Source organism: Parasteatoda tepidariorum, chromosome 8 (assembly GCF_982258835.1).
Source record: "Parasteatoda tepidariorum strain Cologne lab strain chromosome 8, Ptep-v5.0, whole genome shotgun sequence".
NCBI classification, from domain to species: Eukaryota; Metazoa; Arthropoda; class Arachnida; order Araneae; family Theridiidae; genus Parasteatoda; species Parasteatoda tepidariorum.
The window spans coordinates 71,319,838-71,342,216 of NC_141762.1; the positions used below are offsets into that span (position 1 = coordinate 71,319,838).

Below are 22,379 nucleotides of genomic sequence, written 5' to 3' on the forward strand. Positions count from 1 at the left end.
ATTCATTTCTTAATTTTTAATTAATTTATAATTAATTACATTAATTTTGAATGTATAATTAATCATTATACATTTATTTTGAAATTAATCGAAAAACCTTTATAGACATATCAAAAAGTAAAATGCTTAATGCCCGCCTAACTAACATTAATATCATTATTTAACGTTAGTTTTATCACCAGTTTCCTTTAAGAGTTTTGTAAATATTAATTATATTTTGTAACATTAATTGGAAATATTTGATTCATTGAAAATTTCTTTAAAGTTTTTTCTCATTCTATTTTTATATGTTCCATATACATTTTATTATTTTTTTATATTCTATTTATTTTTATATTCTAATTTTTTATTTATTCAAGAGCATTTTACTTTTATATAGGTAATTTTCTCTTTTTAGGGGACAATTTTATTATCATAATAAATAATGTATGTTTCAAACAGTTGTACGCATAATGAAAAATCAAATCATCACTCAATAAATGTAATTTAATGTTCTTATTTTTAACTGCCTTTCAATTTTAGTTAGCTGTAACTGTAATACAAGCTGAAGATCTTCCTGGTTTGGATATGTCAGGGACATCAGATCCCTACGTCAAAGTTTATCTTCTTCCGGACAAAAAAAAGAAACATGAAACTAAAGTGCACAGAAAAACATTGAATCCGGTCTTTAACGAAACTTTCAATTTTAAAGTAAGTGATTTGAACTTTTTTTTTCCTTGAAAAAATTACTGTATTTATAGTAATGTACAATTCACCCCACACTGAAAAACCAGTGCAAAAAATGACTGCCAACTGTGCCCTAACCATGCATGTGCCATAACCATGTTTATGGCAACATGCCATGTTCACAGTTGCCATAAACATGCCAACTGGGAACTACAAACAGTACATAAAGTATAACAATAACAAACAAGTTTCTGTTAACCATAGTTTATCTTTTTCATCAATATTATTAATTTAAAATATAAACTTGCTCCGGACAGCAAATATATATTTTAAAGTGGTAGTTTATGAACTGTGATTCTTGATTTAATAAATTTAAAATATAAAATAGAGAAAAAAGTGAATTTAGAAAAACAAGAAATAAACTATTAACTTTCAAATGTTGAATATGTTTATTGAATTTATCAAACTGGCGACAAATTATGGCAGAGCTAGCTGCTGTTTTAAAGAGAGAGAAAATCCTGTCATAATTTGTTTGTAATGTGATTGTTTGAAAAACAAATTCAGTATTCGAAACATGACTTTTGTTTTATCTGAACTTTTCTTTTCTAAATTTTAAATTTTAATATATTCTTGCAATTAAAAGATAATTTGCTATGAAGTGTTTTACCTGCAGTATAGCATAATTTTAGTTAAATTATATTATTAGCAAATATTCCTTCTTAAGATTGATTACAAGATACGGTTCAGTTTAACAATTATTAAAGTTGCGGAAAAATTTTAAAGAATTGTGATTTTAATATATGCTGATATCATATGATGCCCATATTCTATCATCATACTGATGTCACATTATGGTACAGATACCATGATTTAATGTTGAACCAGTTTTTCTGAGAGTGTAAACAGGTTTAGTGAACTATTGGTGACTTGCAAATGGAATTAACCCTATAAATATTACTCTTGAATTCGGTTTGGCTAATTGGTTTGGTAGCGATTAATCAATTCTGAAACTGTATTTGTCGAAAAGGTAATATAAGTCAAGATTTAAAATTATGTATGACATCTAAAATATATAAAAGCTTTAAAAAAATGCTTATTGATGTCTTATAACGCTGTGGAAAAACGTGAGACTTAAAAATGTATTTATTCAGTTACAAATTTATCATTATCAACTGCTTATTATTTATTTAATAAAAAGTTCAATGACTTATTTTAACAAAAGCTTCCTCTAAAATCATTGCTACCAGCACTATTTGTAATATTTTGAATTTTTTATCCTGTACTTCATTTATGTTCGAAGGCCAGGTGGTAGTAGCTGTTAGCTTTATAACTCTCTCCTGCCACCTATTAATAAATATTTATTCAATTAATAAATATTTTATGGTGTCAGTGGTGATTATATCATTTACAGTTCCATTAAATCAAAACTGAGCTCAATTGTTTTCATTTATTTCTTTGCGAATAATAGTGATAATGAAAATAAATTTGATAATGAACTTTTAATGCATCCGAATACAAAACGGAAAGGTCACCTATAAAATTTCATATGATGTTTACATTACAAAAAGTGGAATATTTGTTGAGAATACTGAACTATTTAAGATAGAATAATTTTTGCATAAATTTGCATAAAAAATAAATAAAATATGAATTTAGATTTTAATAAATATTTTGCTGATTTTTTTTTTATAAAGAGCTGAATAGTTTTTTTTATTTCGTCCAATAATTACCAATTTATGGGCGTCTAACCAAGAAATTTACACTCGGGGGGCATTCAGGCTCTTCTGCCTAGTCCTGATTTATCATATATTGATGGGGCAATAATCAAGAATGTGATTAAGTAAAATTAAATCTGGACTTTAGAAACAATAACCAAACAAATTAAATTTGGATCTTTTACATCATTCATTTGGTAGTTAATTATACAAACTCTGTACTGCAAGTTACAAGAGATTTGTAGTTAATTAAATTTACGTGTTATTTGGGGATAAGTCATAACGAAAGTACTTATTGAATATTTTATCCTCCCAAACCTTATGCATGGACTGGACTTTTAAAATTGAAATTCTAATTGAACTTTTTGTGCATATCTTTTAAAGGTACCTTTTGCTGAAATTACATCCAAAACTTTAGTATTCGCTATTTTTGACTTTGATCGCTTTTCCAAACACGATCAAATTGGAGAAGTGAAAATTCCATTGAACACTGTGGATTTGGCCCAAACGATTGAAGAATGGAAAGATCTTACGAGCGTAGAAGGAGAACAAGGACAGGTAACAGTTCCAACTCTAAATAATGTAAAGCTGTTGTTGCCATGAAAAATCTTAAATTATTTCAGAAAATTATTTTTGAAGAAGAAATTTTAGCTTTGTTGTTCCTCTCAGTCCATCGGCTGGCAATCTGTCAAGTGAAGCTAATCTGGCAATCTGTCTAGTGAAGCTAATCTGGCAATCTGTCAAGTGAAGCTAATCTGGCAAATCTGTCAAGTGAAGCTAATCTGGCAAGCTGCCAAGAATTATTTTTTTTTTCGATTTCGATTCTTCTTTTTTACAAATTGAGAGTACAATAATTATTAACTTTTTGAAACTTAAATCTAGATATTAGCTGTGAATTAAGTCAGCATCGCAATCTGAATTCCATTAATGGATTTTAGAATGTGATTACTCTCTTATTTATTCTTGGCGAGTTGAAATTTCCACCGGGCCTCTCAGTCCATCGACTGGCAAATCTGTCAAGTGAAGCTAATCTGGCAATCTGCCAAGATTTTTTTTTCTTCTTTTTTTTCCGATTTCGATTCTCTTTTTTTTTTTACAAATTGAGAATACAATATTTATTAACTTTTTGAGATTTAAATCTAGATATTAAATGTGAATTAAGTCAGCATCGCAATCTGAATTCCATTAATGAATTTTAGATTGTGATTACTCTCTTATTTATTCTTGGCGAGTTGATATTTATTAAATGAACGACATTAAAAACTTTGATTGAATCCTTGGCAGCTTTTCAGATTAGCTATCATCGATAAGAATTATGATTTTCTTATTGTATGCCAATAATAAATTCTCTTTCATGAATTCACCTTTAATTAAGAACAGAAAACTTCTATTATTTATTTTATAGATTTTCAAATTAAGATTCCTCTACGTTTAAACCTAAAATAAGATTTCTTTTTAAAAAAATATACCATTTCGATCAAATTGTTGTTTCTAATTATATCCTCTTAAGAAAATGCCTAGCCAGTAGGTGGTGATTAATGCAATTCATTACCCCCAAATCAACTATTAACATTCTTATTAATTTCAGTATTTTCCAGGGTAAAACAAATTTTAACAGCTTTTGTTAAGAGGCTATATGATTTTTGCTTTTATGCCTACTTGCCAAAGACATGACTTGTTACTAACTTAAATGCTGTTTTATGAGTTGAAGTTTTGCTTCTCATATATTTTCTTATAGTTTTAAAAAATTTTTAATATTATTGCACATTTTGCTTTATAACGTAACTGTATAGTTTTAGTTTCATAAAAATATAATGGCTGCAAAAGCATTCTGCAATTCATCCCAAAATTTCAGTCATAAAATCCCTCATTACATAAGTTACTTATGTTTTTATACTGATAGAAGTTTTAAAGAACTTTTCTGATAAAGAAATTAAGATAGCCTCTTTCTGTTAAAGCATTTTAATAATGCGCTATGTATATTAAGAAAACATGCATTAACATTTTTTTTAAATTTGATAAGATATATTTTATTAATTACTTCATCTTCAAAAATTAATAGTTTCCAAAATTAATAGTTTCCAAAATTATCGTTTGCAAGTTATTTTTATTACGTATAAAAATTATTCACAAATGATAATTCTTTAATAAATGTAAAAGTTTAACTGCTTTTAGAATCGATGTTCACTACCTGAGGTATAGAGCAGTACGGTACAAAAAGCTCATTAATGCATTTTGGACAGATATTAAAATTTGTAAGAACATATTTATTCATGAGAAAGAAAAAAAAATATTCTGTAGACGATAACTAATGTATTTGTTTTTGTGTGAAATTATATGATCATATGCATTTCAACATTTTTTTTAGAGTAGGAATTGTAGATATTTGAAAGTAGACATTTTCGCGACACATCAATTTAGAGAAAGTAGAATTAGAATATAGTTTATTGTAGGTAGGTTATTCTATGAGAATAACCTGCAGGTTATTCTATTAGTAACTGAAATACGCTTATAAGACTTAGAGCATTTCCATTTAATAATTTTTCATTAGGCTATTTAGTGGTTCATGATTTTTTAGCTCCAGATCATTTTACCCGTTTAGTTTTTATATTAAGTTAGTTATTTATTGTTTTTATTTTTAAGCCTTTAGTTTCTGTAGCAGCACTTTTAGTTGCGCATGCGCATTCTTTATGCTTTTTTTTGTTTTCCATTATTAGCCTTATGATTTACCATCCCATCAGAACAATCAATCAACAATGCTTTAATTTCTTATGATTTTATGAATTGATTCGTATAATTTTTCTTTCTCAAAATACCAATTCCTGCTGTTTTTGCCATTTCGTCAATCTCCGTTGGACCTAATTGTTGTTCTGAAACTTCGTCTTGGCCTGTGGCGTCTGCCAAATTTGTAAGTATACACATCAGTCATGGCCTGGATATATGTTGTTGTTTTGGTAAACGTTTGTGTCTGTGGTTGTGCATTTGCTTTTTTGGTTTCTGCGTTCGAGTAACGACGTTGCTTGCTTTCGCTGTCGGTTAATTTTTTTCCTTCAGTTTGTCGTTTTTAATTTTCAGTTAATTCGTGTTATGCTTCTTTTTCGTGTGTTTGCAAAACTAATAATTTGCTTGTGAGCCGCTTTTTAATGTTTATTCGGAGACATTGATTTATTATATTAGTAGAACTCGCGTTGTGTCTTAGGAAAATAATTTATATGGACTTAGTTTAGTGTGTTTATATGTATCGTAGAAAGAGAGGAACAACTTGTCTAATTTAATAAGTTTTCATTATCTTTTATTCAAGTAAATCAAGACTTGTCAAACTGTTCTATTTCAGATCACAATAAATCAAAACTGAACCGTTCAATTTATCTTCTATTCCAATAAAACTGAACTGAACTGAGCGACTTGTATTATAATTCATCTTAGTAAACTAAAACTAAACATTCCATACCAATAAAATGAAACCAGTCTTGATCAAAACTGAACTTCTGGCTGGATAATCTGAAGTGATTAATCAATATAGCACAATTGCCTTATATTCTATTCTAATCCAACACAGCTGATAAATTTTTCTATATTCTTAACCCAATAATACAAATTATGAACAACATTCCTTATCTTCGAATAGATGAAAATAATATAATTTTTGGACATTAATCATCAAATCTCTCTATTAAAATAAAATAAGAAAAGAAAACCCATAGTGTTATATTTTATCAAAATATAACACGAATGCAATTTGAAACTATATTTTTTTAATGAAAGTTTGGTTAAAGAACAAAGTTAAAATATTAATCTGTAATAATTTGTGTTGTTTTCTTAAAGTTTTTGAATTACTAATTAAAATTAATATTTTTTTTTAAAGTTTTCTATGAATATTTTTTTTTCGGGGGGGGGGGGATTTAAAATACAAATTACGTGTCCCAAAAATGACTGACGATTTGGAAAATCATTTCAATGTAAAGAAAAAAGGAAAGAGATACAAATGAAAAATTTGTTAAAATTTACTTAAACCAAGTTTTGAAGTTCACCAAACTACAAAATAAGTTACAAGGTACGTAAGCATATGGCTTTAATGACTACGAAAAACTATAAATTCATGCTTAAATATTTTTAGGGAGACAATAATTAAATTTTTTTAATAAGAATGGTTTGGAATTCTCCCAAAAAAAATTTTTTATAATATTCTCACTAAGCAATAACATCTATTGTCTATATTTGTAACTAATTATTAAAATATACCTGAACAAATTAACTAATTTTTGAAGCAGAATGTAGCTAACCGTAAGATCTCTCATCTTCGGTATTTTCAAACTTTTTTTTTTCAAATCGTCGATCACTGTTGAAACTACACCCGGTATATTTACATAACAAAATACTAATTAACAAAATAATTATATGCTAATTAAATGATAATCTTTTATTTATTAAAGAGGAAATTAGAAATAAATTAAATGAGTTGGTGAAATCGTAAACGTACTTAATACTTGACATGCTTTCGAGTCACAGTTAAGTAAGAAATTTAGTAGAGCTTCTGTTTTAAAAACAAAATTAATTATTTTTTAAAAAAACAAAGGTTTTTAGCCTAACGTAACCTGAGCATCATAAGTGAAGTGTTCATTATGATTTTGTTATCATTATCTGGGTTACATAATCATAATCGTTAGACATAGTATTAAGCATTTATAACACAATCGTTTAAAAAATCTCTAGACTTATAGATTCAAAATACTTAACATGGTTTGGATATGCATCTTACATTTAATCAAAATCTGATGGAGTTGATTCTGACAAATAATCATTGTAAAAAAATTTAGCGAATCTTCACTCCCAAAATGGTACCTACTACTTTACACCAAAATTTGTACAATGAAACAGATGATACAGATGATTCTTGGATACACGCGTTTTACTACACCATGATAGTTCCTAGTCTAGTGAAACACAAGAGTGTTCTTTTACATGACTACACATAATTCTTGGATATAGGCGCTACACTACACCATGAATCAAGAATAGTTGCTAGTGTAGGGAAACACAAGAGTGTTTTTTTGCATGACTACACATAATTCTTGGATATAGGCGCTACACTACACCATGAATCAAGAATAGTTCCTAGTGTAGTGAAACACAAGAATGTTCTTTTACATGACTACACATAATTCTTGGATATAGGCGCTACACTACACCATGAATCAAGAATAGTTCCTAGTCTAGTGAAACACAAGAGTGTTCTTTTACACGACTACACATAATTCTTGGATATAGGCGCTACACTACACCATGAATCAAGAATAGTTGCTAGTGTAGGGAAACACAAGAGTGTTTTTTTTGCATGACTACACATAATTCTTGGATATAGGCGCTACACTACACCATGAATCAAGAATAGTTCCTAGTGTAGTGAAACATAAGAGTGTTCTTTTACATTACTACACATAATTCTTGGATATATGCGCTACACTACACCATGAATCAAGAATAGTTCCTAGTCTAGTGAAACACAAGAGTGTTCTTTTACATGACTACACATAATTCTTGGATATAGGCGCTACAGTACACCATGAATCAAGAATAGTTCCTAGTGTAGTGAAACACAAGAGTGTTCTTTTACATGATTACACATAATTCTTGGATATAGGCGCTACACTACACCATGAATCAAGAATAGTTCTTATTGTAGTGAAACACAAGAATGTTCTTTTACATGACTACACATAATTCTTGGATATAGGCGCTACACTACACCATGAATCAAGAATAGTTCCTAGTCTAGTGAAACACAAGAATGTTCTTTTACATGACTACACATAATTCTTGGATATAGGCGCTACACTACACCATGAATCAAGAATAGTTCCTAGTCTAGTGAAACACAAGAGTGTTCTTTTACATGACTACACATAATTCTTGGATATAGGCGCTACACTACACCATGAATCAAGAATAGTTGCTAGTGAAGGGAAACACAAGAGTGTTTTTTTTGCATGACTACACATAATTCTTGGATATAGGCGCTACACTACACCATGAATCAAGAATAGTTCCTAGTGTAGTGAAACACAAGAGTGTTCTTTTACATTACTACACATAATTCTTGGATATATGCGCTACACTACACCATGAATCAAGAATAGTTCCTAGTCTAGTGAAACACAAGAGTGTTCTTTTACATGACTACACATAATTCTTGGATATAGGCGCTACACTGCACCATGAATCAAGAATAGTTGCTAGTGTAGAGAAACACAAGAGTGTTTTTTTGCATGACTACACATAATTCTTGGATATAGGCGCTACACTACACCATGAATCAAGAATAGTTGCTAGTGTAGGGAAACACAAGAGTGTTTTTTTGCATGACTACACATAATTCTTGGATATAGGCGCCACACTACACCATGAACCAAGAACAGTTCCTAGCGTAGTGAAGCACAAGGGTGTTCTTTTACACGACTACAGATAATTCTTGAACATAGGTGTTTTACTACACCGTATATCAAGAATAGTTCCTAGTGTAGAGAAATACAAGAGTGTTCCTTAACAATACTTGGAGTAAAGTAGCTGCCATCATTTTATGTACTCACTAACACTATAATTTATAATTACTTTATGTACTCACTAACACTACAATTTATAATTACTTAATGTATTCGCTAACACTGCAATTTATAATTACAGTAGGATAAGATACACACAAGTATCAATAACGTTATTTTTGCAATTAAATATAAAGTAGGAATTATTAATTCACGCGGCATATGCACACTGGTTCTTAAAATAAATTTTGTAACATACACAGCTTAAAGAGAATATTACGATGAATTCGAACTAGGTTTAATACAGCAGAAGCTAATAGAAATTGAATTTATTAAAATATTCAATACTATTTTGCAGATATTTTGGAATTAAAATGTAATTATCCTTATTACACACTTAAAGCATACATACATTTTGAAACGGTGAAATTATCTGTAGAAATATAGCAGCGTAGAAAACAAAAAATCGAGACATCTAGTAATTAACTGTAAACAAACTACTGCCGATATCCTAAGTATGCAGAAATTGGCGATTTCTGAAGTGATAATAATTCAGGCATGGTGTGAATGCACGGGAACTTGATTTACAATTTCTCCATTGCTGGTATTTGTACATAAACTAATCTCTTGAAACAATTTGCACGTTTAATTTGGCTTTAACTTGAAATCGAGTGGTTTTTAAGTTAGACCGTTCAATTTCAAATTCGAAGACATATTATTCGAAGATATATTCGATTCGATAGAAGATGGTATTCGAAGAAATAATACAGTTTTTAAAATGTGGAGATCGAAATAAAAATTCAAACATATACATCAAATTATAAGGTAGTAAAAAACGGACAAAGTGCAATCAAATAGAGTTTTTCTTTATATATAAAAGATAATTTATGCATTTTTTACAATAAACAAGTACTTTTATTCGTAGCATAATAAGCAAAAAAAAATAATTAGCAGTATTGAATTTACCATTTCTAAGACTATAGATAGTACATTTACTACCAATTATATAAATATTTAAATTTCCGTACAATGAAAAAATGGTTACATAACTATGAATTTAATTATTATTTTACCATATTCAAACAAAACTGTCAAATAACCGCAAATAAGATTGCAATAAAACTGTTAACTGTGAGAAAAACTGTTTATTTACTGCTTTCCCTTAATGCATGTAAACAACCACAATTTCATCGCTACTTAACCCACCTAATAAAGCCACTTAGTTCTGATTTGTCAGTTTCATGACAGACAGAACAGACTTTCGAGTTACAGTATTGATACCACACTATTTCCTCCATTCCCTTCGACACATAAACAGTTTTGGGTGTCCAGCCCTCCCCAAATTGCATCGGGCACTTTTCAAGACCCATTAACTCATGTAAATTAAGGTTTTTAAACCATGCTAGTTATAAATGGTTAAAAAAAACTTATAGTTTTGTATTCATGGTTTTATAACCATACTAGTTGTAAATGGTTTCAAAACCGTAAAAGTAAAAAACTGTTCTTTACCGTACACTTTACAGTTAATCGGAAGAACAGACTTCTGCCTGATATTTTTCCATAATTTTGGAATGAAAATTCTAACAATGCAGCAAACTATTGTGTTACTTAAGTTTGCGTTGCCACCTATCATGGAAAATAAACTTATAATTTCAGTTATACATGAGTAAACACTTGTAATGCCCAATTCTCTGACAGCTTGTATTATTTGTTACATTTATCTTATAATTAAAATTAATAATTAATTTCCCTACTTTTTAATAGCCTTCAGATCGGGCTAGAAAAAAATTTGTTTGAAAACTGTAATTAATTTTATCCAATAATCTAAGTGGCTATTTTTTTCTCCGTGAAAACAGAGTTTCTAATCTATAAAACTCTTATTAGGCTAGTCCCATTATGACCCTGAAACATGGCTTCTAACTGAAAATAGAGTACAAAAATAACAGCTTTTCAATAAAGCATGCTTGTTGAAGAAAAAAAAGTGTCTTTCGGCGAAGGCTATTCCAAACAGTTCGAAAACAAGGCTCCTAACTAAGAAATAGAGAACACAAAATTTCAGTTTTTGAAAGAAGATTCTCATAAGTATCTTTGAGAAGGTCAAAGAAAATGGCCTTCAGCAAAGACCAGTCCTAATATATGGTTCTGAAACATGACCTCTAACTAAAAGTGGATAACACAAAATATTAGTTTTTGAAAGAAAGGTTTTCAGAAGCATCTTTGAGTGCGTAAAAAATGGCCTTGACCAGTCCTAATATATGGTGCTGAAACATGACCTTTAACTAAAAATGGAGAACACAAAATATTAGTTTTTGAAGGAAAGGTTCTCAGAAACATCTTTGAGTGCATATAAAAATGGTATTCGCTGAAGACCAGTCCTCATATATGGTTCTGAAACATAACCTCTAACTAAAAATGGGGAATCTACATTTCTATTCTACAACACTAAGATAATTTTACTTTCTTTGAGAATTACAAAAGTTTTTGAAATTAGGACACTTAAAAAAAATTTTGAAAACTTTTTCTTTCAAAAATTTTAAAAACATTAAAAAAATTTAATTTAATTTTATTAATTAATTTAAACGTAAAAATGGTTATTATAGTTTCCATATTTTATTTAAAATTGATATTAAATATTTTTTAATAGATAACTAAGAAAAGTAGTTATAGTGCTTGCAATATTTTATTTAATGTATGCAACTCTATTTATCGAATAACCATTAAATTATCACATAAAAAATGCAGTTATAACTGTTTAGATTCTTTTAGTTCATAAGAAGACATAAGATAGGAAATTTCTTAAGAAATAGTTAAGTTTCAAAACACATTTTTAAAATGAGTTATAAAATTATATTATTGAACTTGAAATTACACGTTGTTCCTCTCTTTGCTAGCTTCTTCGGCAGTAATTCAAATTATTATTTAATCGGTGAAATGTATGTCGTTAACTAATCGGTTGTTCACTGTTATGGTTAATGGAAATATCTTTCGTTTAATTCAAACTTTGTGATTTGATAGGAAAACAAGCTTGGAGATATTTGTTTCTCACTGAGATACGTCCCGACAGCCGGAAAACTAACGGTTGTAATTCTGGAAGCCAAAAATCTGAAAAAGATGGACGTTGGTGGCCTATCTGGTAAGGAAAATTAATATAAATTAATATATTATTATACTATTTATATACATAATATAAAGTATTAATGTGAAGTATATGCATCGTTAGAATTTCCAGGAAAAAATGGCTAAATAACAATTTATTTATTTGTTATTTTGCCATATTCAACCAAAATAGTCAAACTACCGTAAAAAGAAGGTAATCAAACTGTTATTTGAAAGAAAAATCGTTTATTGCCGTTTCCTCCAAATATGGTTTAGCAAGAATGCCTACTTTTGAAGCCACTTAGTTCCTTGTAACTGGGTACATATTATAGCAAAGAGGATCAGTCGTTCATACTCAAGAATAGTTGAACTGGGGTCCGAGTCCCAGCGTTGACACCACAATATTTCCACCGCTTCCTTGAATTCTTTTTACAGGAAAAGTTTCCAGTGTCTTTCACTCCCCAATTTGTGAATCTGGACTATTGGGATACGAAACTCTCATTCTCGCATAGATGATAGCACCACACAGCTGCTTAACACTAGAGAGTCTAGAATTTACGATCTCTCTCGGTAGGTGGTGCCTCCAGGTAAATTAGTTAAGTCACATTCCTTGGTTCAATTGACAAAAAAAGAACCCAACTTAACCACAATCTAACTTTAAATATGCATTCCTTAACGAAAGAGCTCAACATAACGTAGCTAATATTTGCGGGTTTTGAGCCATCCTATTGATGTATGCTTACAAAACCGTATAGATTTGTATTCACGGTTTTTCAACCATACCAGTTGTTCGATTTCAAAACCGTATAGGTAAAAATGTTCCTATCCCTAAAACCTGCGTGTCTTATTGGATGGACAATCTGCTGTCGATTATTTTACCATAATTTTAGAATACAAATCCTCGTTGTGTTAGTTTGTAGATGCATATACTTTCGACAAATCGATGAAACTTCTTTCATTTCTGAAACAAAGAACTATAAACTGAAATATCAAGTGAGTAAGCAGTCATGCACATGAATTCTTCAACGTACAAGCTTAAAAATTTTCGAAGAAACTAATTAATGATTTTTCTCGCTTGAGCATCGAAAAACTAATTCAAACAAAGCTAAAAGTTAAATTTAACTAAAAGGTTATATAAACGAAAGAATGTAAACAAACAAACTGAGATAATTTAGTTAATTTATAAATTTACTCAGGTTCAATATTAATTTAGAACTATGTTTTAGTTTTTATGTTGCTTTATAAATACGCATGATAAGATAGAGAAATGTGTTTTATCTACGAAAATCTATCAGCTATGCATTTTTTCAAGTCTCTTATCTTTTTCGTTAGTTTTCATTTTTTTATTCATTTAATTTTTTTTATATCAGAATAAATGCAAACTGCTGTGTTTCCAAATCCTGAAATTTTTAATTGGGTACATCAGGAAATTTCACGGTTCATACTCAATGTACTCATTAATTTCATGTTTCACTCGGTATAATAGGCACCTTCAAAAAGTTCTAGGTATTAAGTACAAAGAATCAAATACATTGATACGAACTTTTCTCTAGTTTGTAACATGTATTTCCTGAAAACAGAATACCTACATTTCATTCAGGTTTAAAATTTAAACTTTTAAATTCCTTATTTGCAAATAATTTTAAGAATCACTCAAAATTCACCAAATTCATTTAACGAATTTAAAACAATTGATTTGATAACAATCAATAGGCAAACATAATTCAATCTAATTGGTAAACATAATAATTCAGAATTATATTTAACGAATTTAATATAATTATCTTAAAGAAATTGGAACTTTTAAGAAAAAAAATTGTTTCAAAAAAATAAGAAAAAGGAAAAATTACCCCAAAACTCAGAAAAACAAAACTTTTTTATGCATTTTAAACGCAAGTGCATAAAGTAATTGAAATGAAAGATACAATAAAAGAAAAATTTTAAAAATTTTTATGAATTCTTTCTCGCAATGTAGAATAATAAGTGTTTAAGGATAATTAATGGTATAAAGATAACCTCAGGTGGCACTATCAGTTAAAATTCGAACTAAAGTTTCTCGTTTATTACTTTTGATTTAGTTTCACGTCTGATTTAGTTACTCATAAAAATCAAACAAATGTGTCATTCCATATTGTTTGGGGAAAAAATAGATCACCCTGAATTACTTCTGATCTAATGATCGGATCTTCATGTTCTAAAACATATTAATGGCACAAGGGAGAACCTCAAGTATCCTACTTAATTAAGTAGTACCATATATGGCAACGTTACTTTAAAAAAGTAACGAGTAAAAGTACAAGTATTTTTAAAAAAAGTAACGAGTAAAAAGTAAAAAGTTCTTATTTTAAAAAGTAACGAGTAAAAAGTACAAGTAAAAGTACAAGTACTAAGCAAAAAAAGTAATGATTTAAAAGTACATTTCTAGGAAATCGAAAATTCAAAGTAACCTAAAATTTTATTGAATAATATTCTTATGCTCTTTAAAGTTTTTGCCAAATTGTTGTCATTTATTTAATTATTTTTAATTTTGAAAGTTTTGGATTTAAATTTATTTTTAAATTCGAAAGAATATTATAATATAATTTTATAATATAATCGTATAATATAATTTTAAAATCAAATATAGTTTTAATTTCAAACTTTTTATGGATTTGCAAGAAAAAGAAATTTTATCTATTGATTTTAATTTTTAGTTTATTATTTTTATTTATTTAAATTACCATTGATTTAAGATTGTTTTACTCTTTAGAGACGCGTTTTAAAAGCACAAACATAAACAAAGCAAACACAGGGTTTCAGATAGCTTTGTGATCTTTGAGCTAGTAAAAAATAATTGAATGTGCAGTATAAGTTGAAACAGAAGGTATTTAAACACGAAGTCAGCTGTGAATGCATGTATATTGCACATTAATTTTATAAATTAAAAAAAAAACATAAGCATTTTTTTCAATTTAATATTTTGCTTTTTAGAAAGCTTACCGAGTTTTAGAAAAAAAAGTAACGATTTCGTTCGATATTTCCGTTACAAATACTTGTACTTTTTCCCTAAAAAAGTAACGAAAGTACAAGTAAAAGTACTAAATTTAAAAAGTAACGAAGTACAAGTAAAAGTACGTACTTTTTACTTGTACCGACGGTACAAGTAACGAAAGTAAAAGTACTGCCATATATGAGTAGTACCGACTGTGCTTTTCTTATGAAATCAGATACAAACGCGTACTTTCTCTGAATAAACATAAGTTCTTTCGGTGGATTCGGACTTCAGACTCCCCTCAAAAAAATCATTATGGGGAATAGTCACAGTCTTAATCCTTCTTAATCAATCAGTCCTAATCGTTTTGGTCCGGAGAGTGGTCCAAAATTTGATAACTTTATTTTTAATGATAATGATAACTTTATGATAACTTTATTTTTTGCGAGCCTTATCTTCTCGATAACTATTTAAGCAAACTGAAATTTTTTTTCTTCACGCAATTATAAAATTGGCTTCCCAAAAATAATTAAATGCAAAAAATAACTTTTTGTTTTATTATTATTTACTATATTATTTAAAAAAATTTAAATTTCAAGACTTGCAATTTTTTATATAATTTTAAAGAGCGTAATTTTACATGGCAAATTACAAAATTTGAACGATTACAGCCTATAGTTTCTAAGGAACAGAATTTTTCTTTTTAAAAATCGTATTTTTAAAATTCGAGTTCAAACTAACTATTCGACCAATTTTAAATTTTTCAATTTGTTTACAAGACAAAATATGCACATTAACATTAAAGGGTCTAAACTTTACAGAAACCAACTGAACAAACTATTATGATCGTATTTCCCAGATTGTGGCCAGACCCCCTACATTTTGGGGGTCAGAAATATGAATCCGTCGAGAAAAAGTTATGTTTATTCAGAGAATGTATTATTTTTGTAACATTATATATTTTATGTATATATATATATATATATATATATATATATATATATATATATATATATATATATATAGCATAATAAATAAAGACAAAAAAAACACGAAGAATATTAAGAAGATTTTTGAGTGCTTCTCACACTATTGTGTTTTGATATATTTTGCTTTGGCTATATTGAAGCAATATTAGAAAGCACTCTTTTTTGCGGATATAATCGTGTGAGCTGATGAAAAGATTATATATTTTATTTTCGCATTTTTTAAAAATTTTTGTTCTTTCTTTTTTTTTCTTCCTTCTCCTGTTTTTTTTATTTTTAGTTTTATTATTATTTTTTTCCCCTTTTTTCATTGTTCTGTAATTTTTCCCTTATTTTCTCTACATTTTGAGTTTATATATATATATATATATATATATATATATATATATATATATATATACGTAAATAATTCAAGAATAATCCATTTAATTTAAAAATCTGTAGTCTCTATTTATGTCGTTATTTTAATTTTTTCAACTGATTTATGGCTCACGCTCTATTAGAATTTATAAAAAGTACTGAAAAATCAAATGAATGACAAAATTACGAGTGTATTTAAATACAATCTCATTAATAAAACTTTCTAGAATATCAAGCTTGACAATACGTATCGTCTTGAAAACTTAAAAGATGTGTAATACACGGGAAGTAGATTCCATTTCCATTCCAGAATCTTTTTATTGTTTACACTCAATCAACTATCTAGAAGTTAAGCAGTAAAAAATATCCCTATTCGTGAAGAATGATTCCAAATCATTTGACTAATTCATAGAATAACTCGTTTTTCATGTTTGCTAACAAAATATTGCTTAATATTTACGGAATGAAAAAATATTTTCTTTCAAATAAAAAGGCTTTTTAGACTTGAGTAACTGTGTATACCTCCCTAATGACTGCTTTCAAAAAGCTTTACCCCACTCCAATGTGTTATATTATTATTAAGAAATAAATTAGGATACTTAAGCTAAAAATAGATTCAATATTCTGAGGTTCATTGTAATGAGGGTAACTTTATTCCATTTTGCCCCAATATTAAAAGAAAAATGAAATATTCCTTATGAACTCAAATAGTGCTTAAAATAAGTTGCCATGACAATGAGGCCGGTAAATTGGTTGCCATGGATACACTGAAAGTTTATTCACTGCATTTGACGTCACATTAAAGAGATTTCGAACTAGCTCTCATGGATTTTGAACGTTGTTTCTAAATTCGTGGAATATTTGTTGATTTAATCGAAGGATACCTTCTTTGCGAATTTCAGTTTAATTAATTTAATATCAGCATGGTGCAATGAACTTTAAGAAGCTTTCTTATAAGATGTTATTTTATTGCTTTATTTTACTTACAATATAAAGGTTAATTTTCCCTCTTTACTTAAAACAAACTGTTCAAGCAGTATAATCTTTACTTTAAGCATCTTTGTCATTCAAAATAACTAACCAAATCATAAATATTTTTCCTTTATAGTTTTAGATTATAAAGAACAAATTATTGATTTAGATTTACGAACTAATTAATTTACTTCTAAGGTGAATCTAAGGTTTATCTTGAATTTTTCGTATAAATGCAACCATAGATCGTTGATTATTCGCAGGTTCTTTACTTTTCTAAAGTAGAGTACACAAAATAGAGTAACTTTTCTAAAGTAACAGTAAAACAGAAAAAAATATTTTAGACATTTTCTCCTAAAAAGTGCAATTCCAAATAAAAGTATTTCTGCTCACTGGACGAAAATTTATGCATGTACAAGTAAAGCATCGTTTAATAACCAGAAATGCCGATAGACTTAAAACGGCCTGAATTCAGTTAGGAATTGTGTTCACAGAGTCTTGGGGGTGCGTCGGATTGTATCCAGTTTAAGTAACTTACAAAAGATTGCACGAGTTCATCTAATTTTATTTTATTTTATACCCGTCATTGAATTGCCAATCCAATTTTTGAGTTTACCACTATCAATGTTCAACTCCAAGACCTTGTAATTTTTAACACTATCTTGAAGACAAAGGAACCACTGGATCAAGTACTGAGGGAAATTTGTTTTCGTGAAGGAACTAACCCGCATTTGAGTTAGATAGTGAGGGAAACCATAAAAACCTCCCATTGAAAGCCTGGCGGCATGTGGACTCTAATCCATAATTAGTCTACCACTGAGGATATTTTACGTGAGCTCTGTGGTCGGCGCGAGCTGGGTGCGGAATTCGTATCAACCAGCCATCGCTGGGATTCGAACCCGATTCACCTCATTGGGACACGAGAGCTCTATCCCATGATTCACCACGGCTGGAATTCATCAAATTGCGGTTATGCTGATTTCAGCGTTTTATCTACAGTTCCACGAAGCTCTCAAGTTTTCTATAAGGTTCAAATCAGGAGATTTTGTAGCCCTATTGAGATGTAATAACCCTAGCAGCAAAATACTTGGTCCCATATTGAACCAATATTCAAGAATCTTGGCTCAATAAAGGTTCAAAGGGCCATTATTTCTCCGATATCGATATCCGATTTACCCGATATTTACAGTCAGGTGTTGTATAGAATTGTCAGATGTGTTTATTATTCAGCCAATATATGCCTTATTTTGAGTCTATGTATGCCAATATTGGCTCTATACAGGACCAATATTAAAAACTCTAGACATCTCAATATTGCCCCTTGAATGTATGTTCATATAGGCCAATTATTAGCCAACTGGGGCCGAGGTAAAATTGTTGTTAGGGAAGGTCTGTGAGTTTCTGTATAAAATCAGTCATATGTACAGTCCAATAAGGTGCATGAGGTTGTTTTACCTTCAATTAAGGTTGTTTTTAGGTTGATAGAAACATACCTTAGAGCAACCAGCTTAGATAGATTGTTTTTGAGGTGTACAGGATATTTTGTATACACTTAAAGCAAATAAGTATATCTGAAGTGTGACTACTTTCACTCGATTTTAACTAAAAGTTTCGCTTAAATATATATGAGTTTGATTTTATGGAGGTGAAAATAATGTTGAAATTGAGGTTTATCGAGGAGATTATTTTTGCTGCAAAATATAACCTTATTATCTAATTCATGTGTATTGTTTTACACCTGTTAACCACAAAACAACCTCAAAAACATCTTATTTTTTGTAAGGGTTTCCTTTCCTCTGTCGGAATACCTTTTTTTAATCTATTGCACTAGTGAGTGTTCTTCATCTTCATCAACGCATTTCTTTTTATATATTTTGTATTTCGCCACTGATAAATAGAGCCGACTCCTGTCAAAAAATTTCAGCATTAGATTCAGCTCTCTGTTAAATATATTCAGCGCTCGTGTATTCTTTAAAAATATTGTAAATGAAGAAAAATAAGGATTTACGATGTGATTGATTTGTACAATTTATTTCAGATCCATATGTAAAAATCGCCATTATGATGAATGGCAAGCGAATCAAAAAGAAGAAAACGAGTATCAAGAAGTGCACGTTGAACCCTTATTATAACGAATCCTTTACGTTTGAGATCCCCTTCGAACAGATACAGGTAAATAACAAAATATTGTTTGTATTTTTTTATAAATTTAATTATTAAGTTTTAACCCTTGTTTTACTTTGCTAAAAATGTATTGTATCTAATGTTTCTTTTTGGAATTTAAAAGTGTTCTGAAAACGAAATTTCTTATCTACTTAGCGAAAATAATTCTAGAAAAATTATCGGACTGTATGGGAATGACGTTTCTGGTAAATAAAAACGTTTTTTTTTTTTTTTGTCGTATGTCTGTTTTAGGCAGTGGGGGTGCGATTGTTGCTGTTTTTCAGTAGCGCCATCTATGGCTAGGAATACGACTTCTGCCACGCCATTCACACAACCACAACCTGTTTATAGGGCGGGTCACATTTACACACAAAGGAGAAAGGACATAGAACACACAGAGAGAGAAAGAAACATCCATGTCTTGCCCGGGATTCGAACCCAGGACCTTTCTGATGCAAGGACAGTTCCCTGCCCCCTACACAGGCCGATCGGCAATAAAAACGATATTTCTGGTTAATAAAACCTAAACGTATAGTATCTAAACCATTCATTTGGTAATTTTTCCTTTCATATGGAAATGGTTTACCGGAAATTCTGGTGTTCAAAATTACAGTCTTTATAACAATCCAGTAAATTACCCCACATTCAGTAAAAAATACAAATTTGAAGAGTAAGTTTAACTAAACTGTTTTGCTAAAATTACCACATTTTACGACCTATACCAAATTTTATCTCATAGTCTGAAACCATACTCATCGTTTATTTTACCAAAATCATTACCATCTCCGGTAATTATTTTGGTAAAATATAATAAACGATTTTGGTAAAATATATGATCTTTATATAGTTTTGGTAGAAATTAAAGAGCAATTTGGTGTGGGTGATTTACCAGCGTGTCCAATCTTGTTATTTAGTTTTTAAATATCTGTGGTTTGCACATCGCAAAGAAGTCCTAAGTCACGAAAACCCGGTTTTCCTCAAACGAGGCTATTGGATTCTGCAGCGGAACACCACAGGGGTGGATCCAGAAATTTTTCCTGGGGGTCATCATGGACTCAGATTCCCTCCCCCCACAATTAATTTTTCTTAGAGAAAAATTTTTTTAAATATTTTTTTGAAGAAAAAAAAAATGGGGTTTTTAATGCTAGTCTTTTCATTTATTTGTTTCATAATGAGCAATAGAACAATACATAAATAATTCAGGTATTCAACATCTTTAAATAATAAATGTAATGCGTTTTTTAAAAACTTCGGCAAATCTTGGCTTTGGGAGAAAAAAAAATCGATTTTTCCGACCTACCTAGGTGTATATGCCCTTAGAGTAGGATTGCCCCCCTTAAATAATTTGTGAAATATTTTCTTTTCTTTTGTAAACTATTAAAAAAGTTTTTTTTAAATTTTTTTTCAATTGGGGGGGGGGGGGTCATGACCCCCATGACCCGCCCCCCGCTGGATCCGCCACTTTAACACCATTTGGCAACTACTGGTGTAATGTCTTTGTAACATCTAACCAACAATCTTTCAAATTTCATTTTATCAGACAAGGCATTTTTAGAGAATAAAGTTATTTTACAGTGCAATTTATTATTATGTTTCGAATTAATTATGATTACTAATTATGGATTTTTATCTAAATAAATTTTTGCTGCAAGTTGTTCAAATAAGTCAGAAATTCTTAAAACTATAATTAATCTGTAATATTCTATTAATGTAAATAACAATAAAGATTTTTCTTATGCATTAAATGTTAAGCATTATATTTTTTCAAAGTTTACAAACAATCTGTTGTTTAAAATTGAAATAAGCCATGTTTGTTTCTGAAGATTTATTTCGAATAATAAATTTATACTCACTTAAAACCGTTCATAAAATTCCTAACAGACACAATTTATCAATAAAAATGTCATCGTTTTATAATAAATGCAGGAAGTAGTCTTTAGAAAGCTCTATTTTTTTTTTTACTTCTCGTCGTTATGTGACCATCACTGTCTAGACATTGTCTGAAAGTATCGAAGAATAGACGCATAAAATTTTTATGTATCAAAAGAGGTCTTACTCTTACGTACTTTGGTAAAATCAAATTTGATTATTAGATAATATTTTTTTAAACAGAATCATAGTATGTTTTTATGATTAATTCTGTTAAATTATTCCCGTTAAATGTCTACGTATTCATTTATGAGAAAGCATTAAGAGCGCTTTTTGTAGCTCTTACGCCATTGAATAAAAAGGCACAGTTATAAACTTGAAAAAAAAAGCTTTAGTTTTAAAATGTATATACCATATTGGTGAAAAAAATTTACTGGACCATAAAATGGTTAACTATTTCAAGTATTTAAGAATATTAATTTGCTAGTTGCCTTTGGCAACCAGCTGGGTCTCCTTTAAAAGTTATTTTGTACAACAAGTAAACTTTAATGGTAACCAAGCCGAATGCAAAGCACAACTGTACTTAAATATTCAAATTAATCAAATCGTAAGAGTTAAATAATTAGCGTATTATTATAGCTTCTTATTAAATAATTAGCGTATTTTTCCAATTATTATTAATATTATTATTTTTTAACAGTAGTTGAACTGTCGACAATTTTTAGCCTTATGACTACTAATGTTCAACAACGTAACTTTGTAATTTGAACCTTGTTTGGATTTAAAAACAGATAAAAAACAGAATATTTGAAAACATTATTAACTTGCATCAAAAATTGCATAAAAACATGCAAACAATTATGGCCCGATTTTTCAGGTAAACTACTAAATTTAACAACTAATTCTCAACATTTGTATATTTTTATACAATGCCAAAGTAGCTTTTCAAATATTATAAATTTAGATATTTTCAATACACTATGGCTTTTTCTTAATAATCGTATTTTGGGCCTTTTTGGAAATCAACAAAGAGATAGCAAGC

At 29.2% G+C, this 22,379-nt stretch overlaps 1 protein-coding gene across 4 annotated transcripts in view; it reads left to right on the plus strand.

Annotated features, from left to right (window-relative positions):
- LOC147806295 (synaptotagmin 1-like) overlaps window positions 1–22,379 on the plus strand; it is a 69,554-nt gene that overhangs the window by 41,392 nt on the left and 5,783 nt on the right. For 2 of the 4 annotated variants that reach the window (XM_087169118.1, XM_087169117.1), the window contains exons 5-8: window positions 523–690; window positions 2,766–2,939; window positions 11,936–12,053; window positions 19,344–19,477. In XM_087169118.1, coding sequence (XP_087025244.1) covers window positions 523–690; window positions 2,766–2,939; window positions 11,936–12,053; window positions 19,344–19,477 — 594 coding nt within the window. The remainder of the gene's footprint in view (window positions 1–522; window positions 691–2,765; window positions 2,940–11,935; window positions 12,054–19,343; window positions 19,478–22,379) is intronic. The other 2 variants (XM_087169120.1, XM_087169119.1) reach the window with 1 other exon arrangement.